Source organism: Harpia harpyja, chromosome 14 (assembly GCF_026419915.1).
Source record: "Harpia harpyja isolate bHarHar1 chromosome 14, bHarHar1 primary haplotype, whole genome shotgun sequence".
Taxonomy (NCBI): domain Eukaryota; kingdom Metazoa; phylum Chordata; class Aves; order Accipitriformes; family Accipitridae; genus Harpia; species Harpia harpyja.
The window spans coordinates 15,783,941-15,804,865 of NC_068953.1; the positions used below are offsets into that span (position 1 = coordinate 15,783,941).

General features: G+C 39.4%; 1 protein-coding gene across 2 annotated transcripts; it reads left to right on the forward strand.

Annotated features, from left to right (window-relative positions):
* The first annotated feature begins 55 nt into the window (after positions 1–55).
* BLM (BLM RecQ like helicase) lies at positions 56–20,423 on the forward strand. 2 transcript variants are annotated; one of them, XM_052808607.1, is made up of 21 exons: positions 56–232; positions 348–1,072; positions 2,246–2,435; positions 2,875–2,996; positions 4,271–4,403; positions 5,417–6,162; positions 6,979–7,155; positions 7,579–7,697; positions 9,172–9,285; positions 10,053–10,151; positions 10,240–10,388; positions 11,239–11,345; positions 12,093–12,253; positions 12,750–12,945; positions 13,375–13,565; positions 14,566–14,713; positions 15,081–15,280; positions 16,068–16,260; positions 16,717–16,839; positions 18,155–18,359; positions 20,092–20,423. In XM_052808607.1, the coding sequence occupies exons 1-21, from the start codon at positions 135–137 to the stop codon at positions 20,273–20,275; spliced, it is 4,380 nt and encodes a 1,459-aa protein (XP_052664567.1). In that variant the 5' UTR covers positions 56–134; the 3' UTR covers positions 20,276–20,423. The 2 variants fall into 2 exon arrangements, with proteins under 2 accessions (XP_052664567.1, XP_052664568.1); XM_052808608.1 differs by lacking the exons at positions 16,068–16,260; positions 16,717–16,839; positions 18,155–18,359; positions 20,092–20,423 and adding an exon at positions 15,652–15,936.
* The last annotated feature ends 502 nt before the right edge of the window (positions 20,424–20,925 follow it).

Here is a 20,925-nt window from a genome sequence, read left to right on the forward strand (position 1 = left end):
GCCGGCGGCGTTTTGGCGCCGAATGCGAAGGGGGCGCGCGGCGGCGGCGGCGGCGGCGGCGAGCAGGTGGGGAGCGCGGACCCGCGGCGCGGAGAGCGCCCCCTGCCGGTGGGGTGGCCCTGTCCCTCCCCGCCATGGCGGCCGTGCCGCAGAACAACCTGCGGGAGCAGCTGCAGCTCCACTCGGCCCGCAGCGCCCTCGGCAAGCCGCCCCCGCCACGGAACCGGCCGGCGTGAGTACTGCGGGGCCTCGGGGTGGCGGCAGGCAGCAGAGCTTTACGGGTGCAGTGAGCTCACTGGGGAGCGGGAGGCGTCCGGGATGCTGACGAGGGGCTTGTCTCTTTGCAGGGGCTTCACCTTCAAGAAGACCTCGCTGGCTGGCACCCTGCCCAGGGAGCCTCGGGGCCTCTCTGCCGCCTCTGCGTTAAGGGAGAAAGACGTTAACACCTCCCTGGTTGCACTCGCCTCATCCGTCCCTGCCTCCAAGGACAAGAAAACCCAAATCCAGGATTTCTTTCCAGTGGCAGCCGGTCCCCACGGATGGGGCCTTGAGCCGGCCTGTGCGAGCCCGATGCTTGCCAGGTGTCAGGAGGTGTCAAAAGTCCCCGTGGCCTCTGGAAAGAGGAGTGTGACCGAGGGGCTGTGGGGTGCTCCAGCCCAGGAGGCCGTGCCCAGTCCTGTGGCCGGCCCTGTCATTACCATAGAAGATGAGTGGGATGACATGGATGACTTTGATTTGTCAAGAATCGAAAAGAAGTATTGCAGACCGCCGGTCCTGTCCCCCAAAGGGCAGCGGGCCTCCTGCAAGGCCTCCCAGAGGTCAAACCCTGGCCTGGATGAGCTGCCTGGCTCTCCCGGGACCGTGGGTGACGACACGGGGCCTTGCAGCCACGGCGCTTCGGGGTGCAGGGAGAAGTCTCCAGAGGCTGAACAACAACCCTTGTCACAGCAATCTCTGATCTGTCTTGAGGATTCATCTCCCTGCAGCGGTAACAAGGCTGTGGGTGAAAGCCTTTGGGAGAATTTATCTGCTGATGTGATTTTGGATGATGATGGGGAAGAGGCTCACCCAGGTAACAATTTATTTTAAAGTACCAGTGAGCTAGAAGAAATTATGTTTGTGTTTGCACACAGAGGGCTTGATTTTTCAGAAATCGGAGGGAGCTGCATGCTCATATCTGATGAGCAGTTGTGGGTACGTGGATTTCATCTGGGTAACCACAGCTTGTGAAAGTGCAGGGTTGTAAATAGTGGAGCATTGTCTCTGCAGCAGAAGTAGCAGCTGGTCTACATGGTAGTATTGGGGTTGCAAGACTGAATCCCGCATGGCATTCCAGAAATGAAAAGCAATAATCTATAGGGATGTTATAGAAAGAAGCATTTTTAAAATTCATACAAAAGAGACATAAAATCATCTTACGCCTAAATGTAATTATGAGAAATATTAAACCAGAAAAAGAGATCTCTTTCAATTTAAAACAAACAAACCAACAAAAAACCCCCACAAAAATATCTCCAACCCTTGATTATGACCAAAAAGTTCATGACTATCAGTGAGAGTCCTTCCTTGGCAGCTCCTGTGTTCCATGTAGCTTCTCTATTTTATATGGCTTACCTGTTATGCTTTGAAACTTTTGATCTTTATTTGTGAAATGAAATGTTTATGCAACAGAACAATATGGAACAGTGTTCTGTGATGCTGCTGTTACACTAAGTGGTGAAAGAATTTGTGAACTGTATTTCTCTTCCTAAGACTATTTTGTTACCTTTCCCCCACTTTCTGTGAAATGAACTTTAATATGTTAATGATATTGGCCTTTCTTAGTAGGATTTCTCCTAGGTACATGTAAATTTACCTTCTAATTCCAGTATAGGGACTATGCTAGTCGATGAGTCTACACTCTTTTCAAGCTAGTATTTAATATAACAATAGTTTTCTATAAAATCTCTTGTAGGAAAATATACCTCTTAAGTTTTTCTTTTCTGATAGGGAAAGGTAACAATAGGCAAGCTGTTTAACTTTTCCACTTAAAAGAGGGTTTGTTGGGGTTTTGTCCATTTGTTTTTAATGGGGGAGAAAAAGGGAGCAGTAATAATTTTTTTTGTCCTTTAGAAGTCAGAAACTGTATTAAACAAGTGTTTTGAAATCTGGCTATTAATTTTTTCCCAGTGTTCTGTTGTATTTTTGTTTATACCAGAATGAGTTTACAGTGTTGCCCAACAATATTAATACACTTCTCTTTCAGCTTCTAATGATAAAAGTGGTGAGAGCCAGAAGCCAAGCAGTGATGAGAAAAACAGCCCCCCAGAACTGGATGAGGCCGACATCGAGCTGTTTGCAGGCACTGAGCTTGAAGAGGATGATTACTTAGATACCATTCCGCCCTCCCCTGAAGAAGAGCTGCCTTCCTTCTCACCTTCTGTAAAAAGCATTAGGTAAAACAAAGTTTATTGATAAAACTGTCTGTCTTTAGAATGGTTTTAAAAAGTATGAAAAAAGACATGAAACCGGTGCTTGTTAAAAAGTTACAGATTGAGTTGATTGTGTCTGTTGCTTGGCAGATTAGTAGTTGACAGTTGCTATTAATGTTTTATGAAATACTTTTTTTTATGGCCAATGTTTAAGGTATCTTTTGCTTCAGAAAAAGAGTTATTTTTCCTTTTGTAGTGGGAGGGGAAAAAAATTATTGAAGCAAGTCTCTACATGTTGGCATGTAGGATGAGTGGCAAACTGCTCAGCTACTTGGATTTTAACAAATTTGTTTATCTTTTACACACATCTTAAATGCTGTTATTCTGAAAGATAAACTTCTCTTATGGAAATGCCTTGATTTACAGATACCTGTATTTTAATGACTTTTTCTTTTGATGTTAGTAATATTTTCAAAGAATCTCCTACTGGTGGAAGATCCACAGCTAGCAGCATTGAGTCCAAGCCTGGGAAGGTTGCCATGGTGCAGCCTGTTGCTGACAGTGATCCTAGTGCGGAGGACGCAGGTACATGAAACATTTTGAAATTTTATGCCTCAGATTTTGGGGATGGTTTGCAACTAATTGTTCTCCTGTGTATCCCATGTAATCTGAGAGCATTAACTAACAGTTGACCGATGGGGACAAGGAAGCAGAGGACTGAGTCTCATACAGGATTTTCAGATGTTGTGTATACATTGTGTAGACTCAGGGATGTTGTCTGATCCTGATTCTGGGTTTGTCAGTACCAGTCTGGGATATGGCACAGACCTCCTTTTCAAAACTTAAAAGCACGGATCAACCAAATTGTTCCTGAAGTCAGCTATGACACAAAGACACTTCACTGTAAGCTGGAGCTGTGCCAGCACTTCCATTTGATTCCCACAGATGCCAGCTTTGGGAAATACTGAGCTAAAATGTTTCTGAGTTTCACTCACAGAATGAAAAGTTACTAAGTAGAAGGGTGGCATAGCCTGGTTTTAAGGCTGCAGGTTCAGACTTTCCTCTCAAGATATATATGAAAATGTAGCTTATGGTGCTGTTCTATAGTGCCATTTAAAATTTTGTGTTTATAAATGCCCAGAGCAGTGTTTTCATATTTCTGTTTTAACAATGCTGTTCTGGAAATCCATTTAGTCAAGCTCCATCTTGTCATACTTTAGTGTACCTATAGTGAACTTCTGATCAATGTGGACCATTAGCTTGTTGCAAGAGGCGCCCTTCTGACCCAGTAAATCAGTTAGGCAGTGTGTAGAAGTGTAGCAGAAGCCAGAATTTAGTCTGAGGGAGCACACCCCCAGTAGCAGCAGTTTGAGGTACAGTGCAGCTCATTGACAAAATCCAGATGGTTTGCAGTGGTACTAAATTTTAAAGGGAAGGTCATGAGGTGACAAATGCTGACTTTCACTTGTGGGAGGTTTTCTACAGTACTTTCTAGGCTAGAATTGCAATGTAATATTTTGAGAAAAGGTGTTTTAATGTGTTTGGGGAGGAGTAATTTGAGATAAGCAAAACATGTAAACTTGAATGTTTTTTGGAAATAAGTTTCAAAGAACTGTAATGAGGTTTCAAAAATATATATAGATGGATAATTAAAAGGCAAGGGCAAAAATATGTAGACTAGGTGAGTTCGTGCACACAGATACAGTTTCTTTATGTGAATGGACTTCAAATAATTTACTTTCAATATATTTTTGACTTATTTGTTTCAATTTATTGTCTTTTGGGAGAGGGATATCATCTTGTTACATATTCTAATAAAAATTAGTATTACTGTCTGCTAAAATCACTCCATCTAACAGATAAAGGCTTGCATTTGGAACAGCAACTTTACGGCATCATGGATGATATCTGTAAGCTGGTAGATACCATTCCACTTCATGAGCTTAAGTTTCTGTCCTGTGCAAAAGAACTTCTCCAGCAGAGAGATCTCAGGTACGCTTTAATAAGCAGTCTTCCGCGTTTCCATGCTCTGTGTGAAGCGGTGTCGTGCCTGCAGGTGTCTCTATCACACTGAAAAGATGATACGGAAGGATTTTTTTAAAGCTTAAAATTACTGACTGAATGAAGAAAAAGAAAAAATCAAAAAAAACCTGCTGAAAGTATTAACAATCCCAGTGTTCTGCCAGAAGAAAGGGTGCAGTTTCACATTCAGTCTGAGGCATAGGTAGTCCTGTATCTTTTCTCTGGAAGCTGACTGGCACCAGATACTTCCAAAGAAGCAGAGTGATGTGATATAACCTGCTAGGTGTCATCCTGATTTCTTGTAACAGGAGGCATTAATTTAATATTCTGTCTATGTGACTCGCTATCACTGACTACAGTGATTATGAGTTCTCCTAATATCCATGTATGTGTCATCTTTCAATCTGATTATTGCCACTGCAGTCTGCTTCTTTAACTTCTGCATAGTTTGATGACATAATACGTGGATGAAGTATTGAGATTTGGGATTTTGTTTTGGTTTTTTACTGGACTGGGACTATGTGCTTTTTCTGAATGTTCTTAGTAAAACTAATTTATTCTATTTCCTCTTATTACCGTAGTCAGACATGGTCTTTATAAAGTACATAAAAACATAATTTGGTTCAAGCATATTTTTATTTTTTAAACTTCAGGTTTGTGCCTCTAAGGATTTTTTGTTTGTTTGTTATGCTCTACCTTGCCTGGATCAGTTCCTTGCTATTAGGAATTCTTTTATTTTATGTCCACAGAGAAGATGTAGTAATTTTGTAATTATTTTGTTCAACTGAGTTCTGGTATTATTCTCTCTTCCCTGGATGTGTTTGAAATATTTTTTAAATATAGTGACACAGAATACGACGTAACCACCATATGTTAGTATTTTTAATAGGAGAGAGACAAAACTGTTTAATGTATGTTTTAGAACTTGATAAATCATTGCTTGTGACTAAATATTTTCTTCCTTCCCTTACCATCTCTCCCAGGAGAAAATTGCTAGCTAATTCTGTCACTTTGAACAAAAGTAGCGTAAACAACACTTCTCCTAGAAACTGGAAGGCATGTGTGGAGCAGGGCCCTCTTGTGTGTCCTGGTACTGCTCTGTGTTCTGGCCCGAACTGGAGCTTCAGTTCTGACAGGAACTCACCAAAATCCACAAACGTCCCATCTATGCTTTCCGGGACTGTTAATTCAAACAATTTTTCTACCAAAAAAAATCAAACCTTGGATGCCTCTTACACTTCAAAGCGAAGTATTGAGGAGATCACCTGCCCAGAAACTACAGCACTGTCTTCTTCCAAGGTAAATGGCAAAGAGGGAGCTTCTCTCAGCCTCTGTTCTGAGATGTCCTTCAACAGCAGCTGCTGTGAAAAACCAGGGGTGAGAAACAGTGGAAACCAGCATCTGCTGGAGAGGCCTCTGACAAGCACAGCTCGGAAAGGTCAGAGCAAAGCTCCTACTGGCATTCCTGCAGAAGACAGTTTAGGTATAAATGATACAGGCTTTGACCTTGATCACTTTGATATTGATGATTTTGATGAGGACTGGGAGAATTCGGTGAATGTTTCGGTACCTGAGACACCATCTACGCCGTCGTATCAGCCTGTCAGGGAAGGGCCACCTGCCAAATCGCTGTTGTCAAAGATAATGTCCAGAGCCAAAGGGTCTGCTGTTGTATCAAATCCTGCTGCTCCGAAATCAAGCTTCTTGATGGCAACGAAGAACCGTTCAGGTAAATTATGCTCATTAGGATTATTGTCTTTCCCTTTTAAAATTTTTGTTTACTTATTTTTAAACCTAAGGCCAAGTAACTTACTGTAGATTACATCAATGCCTTTTGTTTCTGTGGAGATTTCTTTTTGCAAAGTCATCTTCTGTTTTTTTCCTCCAAGTGATGCCAAACTTCTTGAATATTTATTTGCCATGCAGGTTGCAGGCTGCTGGGAAGATGAAGCTGCTAAAATAGGAAACCAGAATGTTTCTGTGTTTTAATTAAATAATGATTCTGCGGTTGTTAATTCAAAGCTGTACAAAGCTGTTTATGCAAAATGTTCAAAAATGGGCACTTGTTGAAGCAAACCTAATCCCTCTGGAGTGCAGGGGTGGGTCAGTATTATTTGTGGTTACTGTAGGAATGGGTTGGTAAAAGGGGAGGTGAAAATGTTAACTGTTTCCATCAGCTTCTCTGTCGCTGATTCAGCTAGCACCTACTGTTAGGTACCCACGAATAGCAAGCCTATTCATAGTTGTTTGTGACAGAGATGAAGTTTGTCAGTGTAGAGACTATGTGTTTTACACAGTCAAGGGTGAGAAGCTTGTTTCCAGAGATTTGCATATAATCAAAATTCACATTTCAGCTGGTCTTAAATTCTACATGAATGCAATGTTTTTTAGTAAGTCATGATTTGAGTTTGAAAGGTTTTGAAAGATTTAAACGGTTGAAGTGGTGGCTAAGCCATCTGTTATAGTGAAGCAGTTTTAAGTTCCAAGAGGGATAGCGCAACTTGATATTGTAACTTATTGTGAGTACATTTTCTTTGTCTGCTAGATCCACTGGTTAATAACCCTGCACTAGAACGTTTCAAGGGTATGAAATTTTCCCATTCTGAAGAAATGATGAATGTATTTCACAAAAAGTTTGGTTTGCGCTATTTTCGGACAAATCAGCTGGAGGCCATCAATGCTGCTCTTCTGGGTGAAGATTGCTTCATCTTAATGCCCACTGGTATGTATCTCCAAACATCATGCAGCTGCAGGCTTTTGAGGTCTGGCACACACTTGAGAAATAAAGACCTGAAGCTCTTTTTGCAAGGCCTGTGACAAACTTTTCACTTTTTCTGTGCCTTTGTGGAGGTGGCGATAAATTGTGCTGCTTGAATCCTGTGGCTGCAGGATTTCTGGAATATTGTATGCACTGTGGTATTTTGAATGAGGTGATTGAATTTCTGCCTTCCATAATATTTCACATGATAATTCTTCTTTATCCCATAGGTATCATATTAGAGGCAGTCACTAGTAAAAGTTTATTGTTTCTGAAAGTGCTGTAAAATGGGAAGAAAAGAGGTCTCCCATCTTCCGCTCCTTCTCCACACTGTCTCCCTTTCCTCTTGATATCTAACATTTTTTGTGTTCTGTGTAATCCTTACAGGTGGTGGTAAAAGCTTGTGCTACCAGTTACCAGCGTGTGTCTCTGCTGGAGTCACTATTGTTATCTCTCCACTGAGGTCGCTGATAATAGATCAAGTACAGAAACTGAAGACTTTAGATGTAAGTTCAAACAGCTTTATTTAGTTAAACTGCAGATAAGTGAATTAGAAATTGGAAATTTTACAGCAAATCTTGTCTCTCTCAAATATAAACTACAAAAATTGATTAGATGGAAGCTGTAAAAGGCACACAAAGTTGTCTAGGAAGAACTAAATTAGATGAACTAGAATACCTTGGCAGTCTAACCACTAAATTTATTGATGCTCATGTGTATTTGTTATTGGAGTTTAGTTTTCAAGTACAGATGCCTGATTCTAAGATTCTGAGAGTTGTATTTAGACACCTAAATAGGGGCAGCCTAGCTCTGTAGCAGAAATAAGCGCTAACAATCCCTGAGTTAGGAGGCTTCTGGAGATGCTAAGCATTTCTAGAAAAGTAATACACAGAGAAAAGAAATGCAAGTGCAGAAGATGTGTGTTCCTAAGGCCGACCACTTATGAACTGCTTTTGCCTCAGTGAAGTGTCTTTTTCATCCTTAATGTATTAGAGATTGAGAGATCAGGGAAACAAAGGTGGATAACATGTTTTAGGGCAAAAATACAGAGATGTTTTGGGGTATGAGACCAAAGGGACTATGATGAAGGGTTTTGAAGCTTAGACAAGTCCTTCCCTCATCAAGTACAGTTTTTGATAGTCTAACTAGATAGGGCCCTTGAATGGTTGTCCACAATTTAGTGATTGTTGCACAATGCTACACTTTGGCCGTGCTCTTCACTCTTTCTGGTGTTGTGGGGTGCCATGGCTGTAAAAGCCAGTTAAACGGGCTCTGTGACTCCTGGGGATTTGTAGCTGCAGAAGGAATTTCCTCTGCAGAGCTGCAGCTGCCTCTTGCAAGAGGAAGAGGAGACAAGCAGGCAGAATTGGCTCTGTTGGTATGACCTATTCTTACATCATTTTTGTCCTTAGGATCTAATTCCTTTGTTACTATTTAGCATGAATAGTAAGTTATACTTTCAAATTTAATATTAAATTGCTGCTCCAAGTTGTATTCAACCTCTTCTGATGCTATGTTGTTCTATGTTTGTGGACACTGTTACTGAGGGTGTTACCATGTTTTTGTCCTTTTTGGAAACTTTGTTTCTTATCTTAAGACCTCTGTTGTCTGAATTCAATCTCAAACTTACAGTGTATTGAGCAATAAACAAACATCACATCTATTTTCTTTACTGGAAAGAGAGTTCAAAGAAAGCAGACAATTCCCTAAGTCAGCTATTGGTCTGCTGGTAGAATTGGGAGTAGAATAATAGAATTTGGCTTATAGTCTTTTGGTTTTATCATTAGAAAAATTCTGTGATATCTACAGTATGGTGGGTGTTCAAATGCTATCTATAATAACACAAAGAAGCATTTAAAATGTGTTTGTTGAGGATAGTAAATACATGTACTTTTTTTTGTCTGCTTTAGATGTGGGACTGTATTTGGAGGTTATTCTGTTTTGCGCATATTGAAACTTAATATTTTTTTTTTAATGTAGATTGCTGCAACACATCTGACTGGTGACAGAACAGATGCTGATGCTTCAAAAATATACGTGCAATTGTCAAAAAAGGATCCTGTAATAAAGCTTCTGTATGTTACCCCTGAGAAGGTTTGTATTTAATTTGAATTGTAAAATCACGGAGGCAACAAGAGAAGGATTACTATGAAGTATTAAAGGGGAAACACTGAACTTAGAGTAGGCTTCTGGGGAAAAAAAATTGTTAGCATTTTTTAGGTAATTCAGTAAGACTCTGTGCAGATATAACTAATTTCAATCAGTAATTAACCAAGAATGAGAACTGAGTATGTCTATACAATCTAAATTCTTAAAAAAAAAAAAAAAAATCCCATGCCCATCCATTTTGATATATCTTACTACATATTAGTGGCTAATTGCTGTCAAGTAGCTATTAGAATCTAGACTACTATGAATAGGATAATACAGGGAAAAAATATGGAACTGTCAAGGTCATACGTGATTGTCAAAAGATTGCCTTGTACTTAATTATATGCTGCCATTAAAAATTATGTTATTCCACAAGAGCTTTGTAAGAGAGGACTGTTTAGTGTGCTGATTACGTTTCTTTCTTCAGCGTTGTCTTTCTCTGTCTTTCATGACATAAGTCATTTAAATTTACTCAGATTGTAGGACCTCTGGATAGATGATCCTAGAACCTTGTGGTAATCCCACACCAGCTGCTTCATTGTCAATTAAAATGAAGCTGATTGCTATCTTCTTTATGCCTTCAAGCTTTACCTGTGCAGTCAAGATTAACTTTACTGTACAGAACAATTGTTTCTGTATCCTTAGTCAGATGGGGTGACACTTTACTCTGTTAGTTTGCTTTCTAATGCTGCTGGTGGATGTGTACCTAGATTTGTGCAAGCAACCGACTGATGTCAGCCCTGGAAAATCTCTATGACAGAAAACTCCTAGCGCGTTTTGTCATTGATGAGGCCCACTGTGTCAGCCAGGTAAAAACCTTGATTTGTTTTTCAAAATGGCAAAAGACTTAGTTGGAGCATCTTACTCAGTTATACTTAAATTTTGTTTTTAAACTAGTGGGGTCACGATTTTCGACAAGACTACAAACGACTGAATATGCTCCGCAAGAAGTTTCACTCTGTTCCTATGATGGCTCTTACTGCCACTGCTAACCCCAGAGTACAGAAGGATATTCAGAATCAGCTTGAGATGCTAAAACCACAAGTGTAAGTTGCTCAGCAGCCTCCTGAAACAATTTGTTTGTGCTGCAGAAATTTTGAATGGAAAACTTAGTAAAGTAAGAAAAGCATTACAGGTCCATCTGAAATACTTACATAATTGTATCTGATTAAATGAGAATGTATGCATGGAATTTAATGTGAGCTATATGCAAAATATTAAAGTAAGAAGAAAAAAACTTGCCAAACTCTTCCTTGCATGATTAAGGAAGCTGTTTAATAGAAACTAACATCATGACATTTTCGATGTCACTGACAAAATGTGCAAGTTGTATTTTAGGGTGCTTTTCATGAAACGGCTGGAAAACTGCAAAAGCTGGAAGTGTTCTTTAATTAGCATTGCAGTAACATAGATAATGAGGTACCATTGGGCCTTTTGGGATTTTATTGTAGTCTTTTCATTGTACATGATAGAAATATAACAAAACAATGCTTTATTTTTCTTATTTTAGAAATATATTTTAGGGAAGAAGGAGGGAGGTGACACTATATTTTGCAAATTTGATCAGTCAAATGTGGATGCTAGTACTCAAAAGGAAAATGAAGGCGAGGCAAATCACTGTGTGCATGTTTGGTTTATGGGCATTTCTTCCTTCTACATAGTGCCGTGTAGCTTTTTTTTTTTCACAGCCACAGGAAAAATGCAGGAATTTTAGACCCAAAGTATGGGCGATGTAAATCTCTGTGGGCATAGTGGAACAATAATTCCATTGCAAATAATGCAGAACAAGTAGTAGTTAGTTGAATTTGGGACATTCCAGTCAATACCTAGCTTGTTGAAAGGATTATTGCACCCATAAAGCTGACAAGCACCCATGACACCCATGTCATCTTTTAGGTTTACAATGAGCTTCAACAGGCATAACTTGAAATATGATGTATTGCCCAAGAAGCCAAAGAAGGTGGCCATGGATTGCTTGGAATGGATTAAAAAATATCATCCACGTGAGTACTGAGCAGCATAGTGTGCTTGTGTGCATTTTTATGAACTACTTCTTAAGGCAGGAAAAGCTTTTATAATGGTGTAAAAACCCCAAACTTGCACCTTTCTGTAAGTGACTAATATATTTACAAGAAAAACAGGTTGGAGGCAAAATGATATTATTGATAATGGGAATCAGATTTATGGGCATCCTGAAGTTAAGAGTTCAAGTTAAGATGGAAAAGTAAATTATGGTAATGCTCTTGAGTAATCTTTCTGGAGGTTACCAGACCTTTTAGCATCGTGTCTTCATAGTATAAAGGTCATCTAATATCCATACTGTTTTAATTGTTTAATTCTGTTGGTCTGCTTATCTATGGTTCCCTTGAAGATATCTTCAGAGATTCCTGTCTTTCTAGGCTTACTTTCTGGAGTCATGCAGCTCCTGCTGCTGGAAGCCAACTATACCAAGCTCCCTTCATAGCTTCTCTAGGGCTGTAACCTAGTATATCATTGACTAAACTGCTCTAGCTCTTGATTTATGTAGTTAGTTATTCACCAAAACCACAGGAAATTGGGTGAGGAAAAACTAACAAAACCATCTAATATTAATAAAATTACTTTTCTTTGTTATTAAGCAGTTATTGCATTACACTTATATTTATTCCAATAGGGAGAAGTTGGTATTTGCTTGACAGGTGTGACTATTAAAACAAGTGAAAGGGAATAAAGCTGTATTGTAGCACAAATCTTTTTTTATGTATTTGCAGATGACTCTGGAATAATTTATTGTCTTTCACGTCATGAATGTGACACAACAGCGGCTATTCTGCAGAAGGAAGGTCTTGCTGCACTTGCCTATCATGCTGGCCTCGCTGACTCCAACAGAGATCTTGTACAAAAGAAGTGGATTAATCAAGAAGGATGCCAGGTAAAAGGAAAGCAACGGGGGGAAAAAAGTGAATAGAATTTAGAGCACTTTTATCCCTCTTGGCCTAGTAGATGAAAGCGAAGTTGTGTAACGTTATGCCAAATTGGATGCAGTATTGAATAACTGATCCAAACAGATCTGCCAAAACACATTAGCCATCTTCTTACTGCGAGTTTTACAAATCAAAGTCTGCAGCGCAGCACCAAGTGATGATACTCCAGGAGGAAGGAACTGAAGCAGTACAAGGCTTCTGAAACAGCTCTAGGCACGCTGCTGAATTGTATATTGAGACTCAAATTTGGAGTTTTCCCTTTGTCTGGAATAGCTCTTCTGAAAGGAGAGGTGTTTTTGCTATTTTGTACTCGTCTTGCAGTGTTACAATTGAAATTCTTTGTTCTGCAGTTTTGTAATCCTGATCACCTGTCTATTTTCGGTGCAGAGTGCTGCATGAATAACTTTCATAACTCTGTGTAACAAATTATTATTTCCTTCCTAGGTTATATGTGCAACAGTTGCCTTTGGGATGGGAATTGATAAACCTGACGTACGCTATGTTATCCATGCTTCTCTTCCTAAATCTATAGAAGGTTACTATCAAGAATCTGGCAGAGCTGGACGAGATGGTGAAATGTCTCACTGTCTGCTCTTCTACAGCTACAGTGATGTAACCAGACTTAGAAGGCTAATACTAAGTGAGTTCTCATGTTTGTAACTTAATGGAGACAATATTAAAGAAGTCACTTAGTCACTGGTCTCTGTTTCATTTTTAGACTGTGTTATTTTCTCATTTAGAAGTGCCATATATAGTATGGTATTGCAAAATGGGAGAACTGTGCATCTTTACCTGAATAATTTTCTGTAATGGAAGATTTTTGTCACTTAATTTTAGTCAAAAACATTTTGCTTCATACATATCCATCTCTTGATTCTTGTCATTCTAGTCTTATTTCCCTTCTCCATTCTTTAAAACTTTAGAGGCAAAATCTGTCCTAGGTTAGTTCTGTACTAACCTACTCATCTTTTTTTAAGCAAAAAAGAATATTGTGTTTTGTCTATCTGATAATACATAAAAGTGCAGAGGTGCAGATTTAACAAATACAATTGAATTTATTGCTTTTCAGTGGAGAAAGATGGAAACAGTCACACAAGACAGACCCACTTTAACAACCTGTACAGTATGGTTCACTACTGTGAGAATGTAGTTGATTGCCGGAGAATTCAGCTTTTGGCCTACTTCGGGGAAACTAATTTTAATCCCACCTTCTGTAAAGATCACCCAGAAGTAATTTGCGATAACTGCAGTAGAAAGAAGGTAAAAATCATAGCTCTTATTTATAATGTCATCAAACTGATTTTGCATTTAGCTGCATTAAAAAATGGTTACATGACATTTGGGAAGGCAAATGGAGAAAATGAATAAGATGTCTTATATTTTTGTGATGCTAGATGCTTTGAATTATTTCCAGGGTTTAACCTAGAGTAGAATCATACAGACTATCCATGGACTTACAATGCTCCTATGTCTGTCAGAGGAGGACTAGTGAGGTGTAAGAATGTTCCTTAGTGTCGATTTTTCTTGGCTACGGTGCTTATAGGAGGCAGGAGCTAATATAAGATCCACTGAAATGGCTGTGGGGAAATCCCTTCCACTGCCTATTCTGATGTTTTCAAGGCAGCTTTGTGCTGCCAGAGTAGCACGAGTGCCACATTAGGAGGTGTACACTGCTTGAGGTGGCCCAAAGATTAAGGTTTGTGCGTCAAGGATTGAAGTAAACTTGTTAGTGGCATGAACAGAGTAGAAGAGAAGATAGCTGTTGAAGCAGACAGGGAAGGGTTACTGAGCTCAGTTTTATACCTGATGATACTGCTTCTCAGTCCTGTGTTTGCAACAAAATTTGGCTAGAATAATGCATATTCAGTCCAGTCTTCTCATTTTAATGCATATTGGAAGTGTAAGTTCTAGTGCATGCCAGCAGAATAATTACAGGAATGCTTTCCAAATGATTTACCTTGATTACCAGTATTCATGCAGCAATCTTGCAGCTCACTCTATGGAATTAACACAATAGAGATTATATACAATCAGTTGGTATGTATTATTGCATTTTCCAGGGTATTATCAAATTCAGAATTCCTGTGACTATATCATATCACTGTAGGTATACTAACTAGGAAATGGCTATTTCTCTGTTTGGAACAAAATGAATTAATGGCTGGAAAAAGCTCAATAATGAAAAATAAGGTTGTCAGTAACAACTTGCATTAGGACAGAACCACATAACATTGTTTCCTAATTAAGTCTATTTTAATAGGATTACAAATCAAGAAATGTAACAGATGAAGTGAAGAGCATTATAAGATTTGTACAACAGCATTGTGGACAAATGGAACGAATAAATGCAAAGAGAAATACAGGTTCTGGAAGATACACGTTGAATATGATGGTAGACATTTTCTTAGGTAAGTCCTGTTCTTGCAGAAACAACACCTAAATAGACTTGCTGCATAAATTCCTGACTAAGGATCAGGAGGTCTGTGCAATACCAGCAGTGGTTTAAAATGAGATATATTTTGCAAAATTATTCTTCCCAGGAATCTCTTGGTGGTAAATGATCCAAAATAAATGAGACTAAAGCTTTAATCCGTTTCAGGTTGCTATAGTGATAATATTAGTTCTCTGGTGGTGCTTGGAGTTTCTGGTGCTTAAATGTGTTTTTTTTATGTGCATAGACTATGGAATACCCTTGGGAATCTTCCACAGGTCTGTAAATACATATGTACGTAGGCTTTCTAATCACAGGCTAATCCTGTGATTTCTGTTGCACAGGTACAACAAATGCAAAGATTCAGTCTGGGATATTTGGGAAGGGAGCTGCCTACTCAAGGCATAATGTTGAAAGACTGTTTAGAAAACTGGTCTTGGACAAGATTCTGGATGAAGACTTGTATATCACAGCTAATGACCAAGCGGTAGCATATGTAATTCTAGGAGAGAAAGCTCAGGCTGTGCTAGATGGATTGCTACAGGTGTGTAACAATTTTTTTGTTTCTTGAACATATTGTTTTAAGGAATGTGCTACAGTTTTTATGTAGCATATACCCTAGGATAGTTTAAACATAGTTTGCCTACCAGCTGAAGTACAGGAACTAATCTTTAGCAGATGCAGGGAACAGAAGCCAACAAGCATGATTTCTAGTCCAGTATTCTAATAATAATGTTGTGAGGCGAAAGGTGAGTTTGAGAGGATTGGAGAGGATTAAATCTTTCTCTTCTACCCCCATCCATTTGATTCCAGCTTGACAAGAAAGGAAAGTTATGGCCAACACAGAAAAAGCTAGCTAGGAGGAAAAGAAGGAACAGTGCTACCTTCTGCGTTTTCTGCTCTATTTTTTTCCAGTCATTGGTGAGCTCTGATGGAAAATGCACTTGAAGAAGGTCATGGAACAAGTCCCAGAATTGCTTGAGGCAATGTCTCCTCTGCATTAGTGCTGTGTTTGGAGAAGAGAAGAGCCCTCAGCATTAGACCTAGTGACCTCTGTTTGAAGCTAGCTGTGAATTGGGTTCTCGGGATTTTTCTTCCCTGTGTTGTGTATACTCTGCTTGTTCTTTGTAGAAGAAACTTAGGGGTGGTTCAGTAGCCTGTAAAAAAAAAAAAAAAACCAAAACCAAACTTAAAAAGTCTATACTGGGTAAATAGCTTTTTTTTTTTTTTTTTTGGTCCTTCACTGTTTTCCCATGTTATCAATCAATGTTTTAGTGATGGCTCTGCACTAACTGCCCTGACAGAAGTTATTGATTGGCTTATTTTAACAGGTGGAGTTTCATGTAACAGAAAGTGCCAGTGCCATCAGAAAGCAAAGGGCTTCCACAGCAAAAATGTCACAGCGAGAAGAGATGGTTAAAAAGTGCCTTGGGGAACTTACAGACACATGCAAAATGCTTGGGAAAGTCTTTGATGTGCATTACTTCAATATTTTCAGTACTTCAACTCTAAAGAAAATAGCAGGTAATGTCAGCTTTTCGTTACCTGGAACCCCTGTCAGCAGTAGACTGCATGTGCAATTGTAGCTTTTGCTGACAGAAAATCTACAGTTTCTAACATTTAGCGAAAACAGGTTTAAGTATACATAACTAAGTGAGTCCTATGGAAGTAGCTGACAGCATAGACTCCTTGGAGCTGCAGTTTATGCTGTAGCAGTCCTGCTGGGTAAATACAAGAGCCACCCAAGTAATCATACTGCAAAACAAACTTGGAAGCACTGTTAGAGAAAACTTTTGGACCAGTTTTTGTGCTAACCAACTAGAAGCAAATCCACTAGAATAAAGGCTTACTTCCTTACGAATATAATGCATAGGGTGGAACTAAAAGGAATTAATTTCCTCCAGAATACTCTACCATGATCTCTTTTTAAAAAAAGCTAGTTTGTTTGACATGTCTAATTGGTACTTTGTTACATTACAGAAACCTTGTCATCTGATGTGGAGGTTTTACTGCAGATTGATGGTGTCACAGAAGACAAATTGGAAAAATATGGTGCAGAAATAATTAAAGTGATGGATAAGTACTCTGAATGGACCAAACCAGGTTTAATATGCTTTGTACCTACATGTGTACTTTCCTGTTTAGTACCCTTCTCTCCTCTATCAGAAGTTTCACTCAAAAGTTACCTTGTTTTAAATACAAATAACTAATTCTTACAGTTTAATAATTACAAAAAGGGAGCAACTGCGCACTTTCAGAACGTACAAAGGTCTTTGCTATCTTCTCAATAGCTAAATTCAGCATATCTCTGAAAGGCTAAAAAAGGAAAATAAGAACTAAGCAGAGTGCTCTGCTCCTAACCTATTAGTTATTGGCACTTATGTAATATGCTTAGTTATAATGAAAATTCTGACCTTAAGGTTAAGGGTCTTGCACCTCCTGCATATTTTTCCACCTGCATCTACTATGTATGGGGTAACATTGTAGCCCGGCAGATAATCAATAACTACAACCTTTTTATTTTTCATAGTAATTGAGGTCAGCAAGTTCAGGTCTTCACTGACTAGCCCTTGCTCAAATGTGAAGAACTTGCAAAGCTAGGTGTAAAAAAAAAAAAAAAAAAAAAAAAAAAAAAAAAATCTATCAGGTCAGAATTGTGGTGTTTCACAGCCTTTGCACAGCTCTAACCTTATATACAAAGTTCAGCCTAGTGGAGAATTGAGACCTGAGACTAGTAAATCTGGTAAATTCACGTGAGCATAGCATGTAGCCTACGTTGTAATTAGAATATTTAATACAGCTTGGCTATCAGATTAGACATCGTGACCTGCAATTTTAAAGTGATTCATGTCTACATTTAAGGAGGCTGTGCTTTCATACACTGCAATGTGAATAAATGCATGTCTACAAACCTGATTTTTAAGTATTTTATTCTACTGCCTGTGCAAAGAATCGCATCCCTCTTGATCGTGACTGATTGAGAAGGAGCTCTGAGCTGTCTGAGTCTTGCGGTGTCTCCTGATGCTGTTTTTAAAAACAAGTGCCATATTTGACTGTAGTATTTACGGTATATTCCATAACTCTTTCCAGCTGACATGGGGAAGAGAGTGTAAAGGCAAAAAGCCCAGTGTTACCAAAATAGTTTATAGACAAGAAGCAAAGCTAGAGAAAATAGGACTGGCCAGTATTCTTTTATGTCATGAGATAAACCAAAACTGCCTTCTGTCCTTGCTTTATGCCAGCCTACGAAACACCTTTAGCTGAGCCTGGAGCATCACCAGGATGAAGGCTGTGCAAAGGAGGTTTTGAACAGCAAGGAGAGAAGTTTTGGTACAATCACTGTGTTCTGGCTGACAGTTCTGACTGGCCCAGGCAATTATCTTGATTTTGTTAGTTTTAACTCACTGTCTATCTGTAGAAGATGCCTGCCAAAGTGTGGACACAGCTATGGGAAGCACTGGCACACCTGAGAGTGATGAAGAAGCAGAAGGTGTAGTTACAACCTCCAGCTATTTTTGCAATAATGCAAACCAAAGAAGGAAAAGGAAAAGGCCACCAAACTTCAGAGAATCAAAGAGGAAAAAGACAAGTAATGGTGGTAACCAGCAGTTTCATCCCAAAGGGTACGTTGCTTGTGGTTGTTCGTAACTTTTCTTTGTCCAGAATAGCATGATGATGATGAGCCCAGAATTGCACTGTTATCCTTCTGTGTTTTCTTGAGTAAGTATGGGCTTTAAGAATGGCATTAAAATTATCCAGGTACCTGGTAACAACTGCTCTGCTTTGGTTTTCTAGCACTTTTTGTTTAAAAAGCTCCTGGTGAGGAAGGATATTTAACAATTGTCCTTTGTTTCTCACTCTTGACTGCTGCAAGCTAAGTAGTGACACTAAATTTCAGTGTGCTGCCATAACCATTATTAGCAGGCTGACTGGATTCTGGGCTTGGAAACATAAAGAGGGCTTAAAACTTCAAAGATTTGATGGAATATTTGAACTTAGTTCCCCGTCCCTCATTAATTCAATTCTCCCTCTGATTGTACCATACAAGGCAATGCCTGCATCAAGAGCGTAACGTTTGGATCCAGGAGTCTGGATGGCCTTGAGCTTCTGGGGCAGATCCACCACCAAACTATCACAGGGTGATGAAGGAGCCAGGCTGGGCCTCATCCTTTGAGTCGATGACCTTATTTTAGCAGTTCATGTAGTTCTGAGTCTGGTAACTCAAGTAGTAGCAGTTTGTGCTGAAGGTCCGTGCTTCGAAACATGATGATTAATCGGTGCTGAAAGGGAACAAACGAAAAAGTTGAAATGGCTGGAGAAAGTCTGCCCTTCCCAAACTCTCTGTAAAAACAGGGGGGGTTACGTTAGAAAACTTGAGCACTAAGTTCTTATCTGGGTTTTATAGGTAGGCCTTTTAAAGGTTTGCTGTGCTCATAGCTTGCCTTGCACAAAAAGGAATTAAATTGAAGTTCCCTGTACTGTGGTATGGTCAGGTTACTTTATCCCTCAGCCTAGAAATTTTACCTCATTTGGTACCTGAGATAGAGAACATGAGGTACAAAAGAGCAGTTATGCAGACAACCTATGTCTTGCATTTCTGAAATAATTCTTTGAATGGGGTTTTATTCAGTCTATGTGTGTCATAAAAATTGCATTATGTTTCAGCCAGGAGGAGTTAAGGCCATTCGGAAGAGTAGCTCTAAATGATACTAACGTGCTCTCCAAAATGTTCTGTAAAATCCCCAGCTGAAGACTCATGCCTAAATTTTAAAGACTGTTAGGTTTTATTGGTATATTAACTACTTACATTTTACCACTTTGATATTGCATTCATCATCAAAGGGAAAATATGGTCTACCTTATTAAAACTCATTGCTTTCTGCCATTGTCTGTTCTTTCCAAGGATGTGTCCTTCTCTGTCCTGTTTACCCTCGTTCTGGTCTTTGTTTTTTGTAGCAAATAGCAGTTCCCAGCTCAGTAGGTTTTACTCCCACCCTTTTCACCTTCCCATCTACTAAAATATTAGTCATTAAATGCTGTTGACCCTGAAGAGTCACTTAATGTTGATATTCTAATTGGATTAATAGGAGTCAGGTTGGTTCAGCATTCTCTGTCCCTGTTTCAGGCTGCTTCTTGCCCTTAGGCAAATGCCAGAGCAACAGCTACACTTGATTTACATTTCAAAGGTATTTTTTCAGCCATGTGTATTAAAAAAAAAAAAAAAAAAGAAAGAAAGCATAGTCTTCTAGAAAAATCTAAGGGTGGTGTACATGTAAGTAAGCACACCATGGTTGTAGGTAATGTGGCAGGTAAAGCAGATGTTTGACACATGTACCTTCTCTCTGAATTTTGCAGTGGTTACAGCAAGTACAGAAGGACCAAAAGGCCATCTAGCTCAAAGGCTCCAGCTTCATCTGGCTGCAGTTCAGCATCGTACAGTGTTAGTGCCACACAAGGAGCTGCTGGAAAGCTGGGGATTATGGCACCGCCAAAACCCAAACCCAGACAATTCCTTCAGCCTTCATATTCAATATTCTAACTAGGCAAATGTAAATACTGTATAAAAGCAAGCCCTGAAGATGTAATCATTGTTCATTAAATTTTTGTTTCATTTGCTAAACCTTCTGAGACTTGTACATTTGTCAAGTACAAAAACTCCCATTAAATAAATGTTTTTAAGCTCATAAGTTTATTTGGACCTTTCTTTCTACTCTAAACAAATAGAGTTCTGACTGCTTTTAGAAACCCTACTATTTCAGTGAAAATATTTCCTGTAAGCCTACTTCACAGCTACCTCAGGGATGCGCTTGAGACCACAAATCAAAAGCGGTTACTGGAACTGCACATCCCAAAGCTGTGCTTGTCTCTGTTCTTCTCCCTTGCTACTTGTGTAAGTACTTCAGAGCTCGATAGCTGAGCTGCTCTTCTGAATATGTAAGTCTTGGGATGCTCACATGAGATAGAAAATATAATTAACAGTTGTAGGTTTCAAATTTTATTTTGCAGATACTGAGGCTGGAGGGCCTCCTGGGAGTGCCAAGCCCTGCCCCAGGTGTGCTTTTTTTTTTTTAAATAAAAAACCTGTGATCTTGTCACAGCCGCGGTGAAGGGCATTTGAGCTGCCCTTGGCTTCCCCTTTCCTGCCTTGCACAAGGAAACCCTAGTGAGTTCAGACGAGGGGTTTAGACA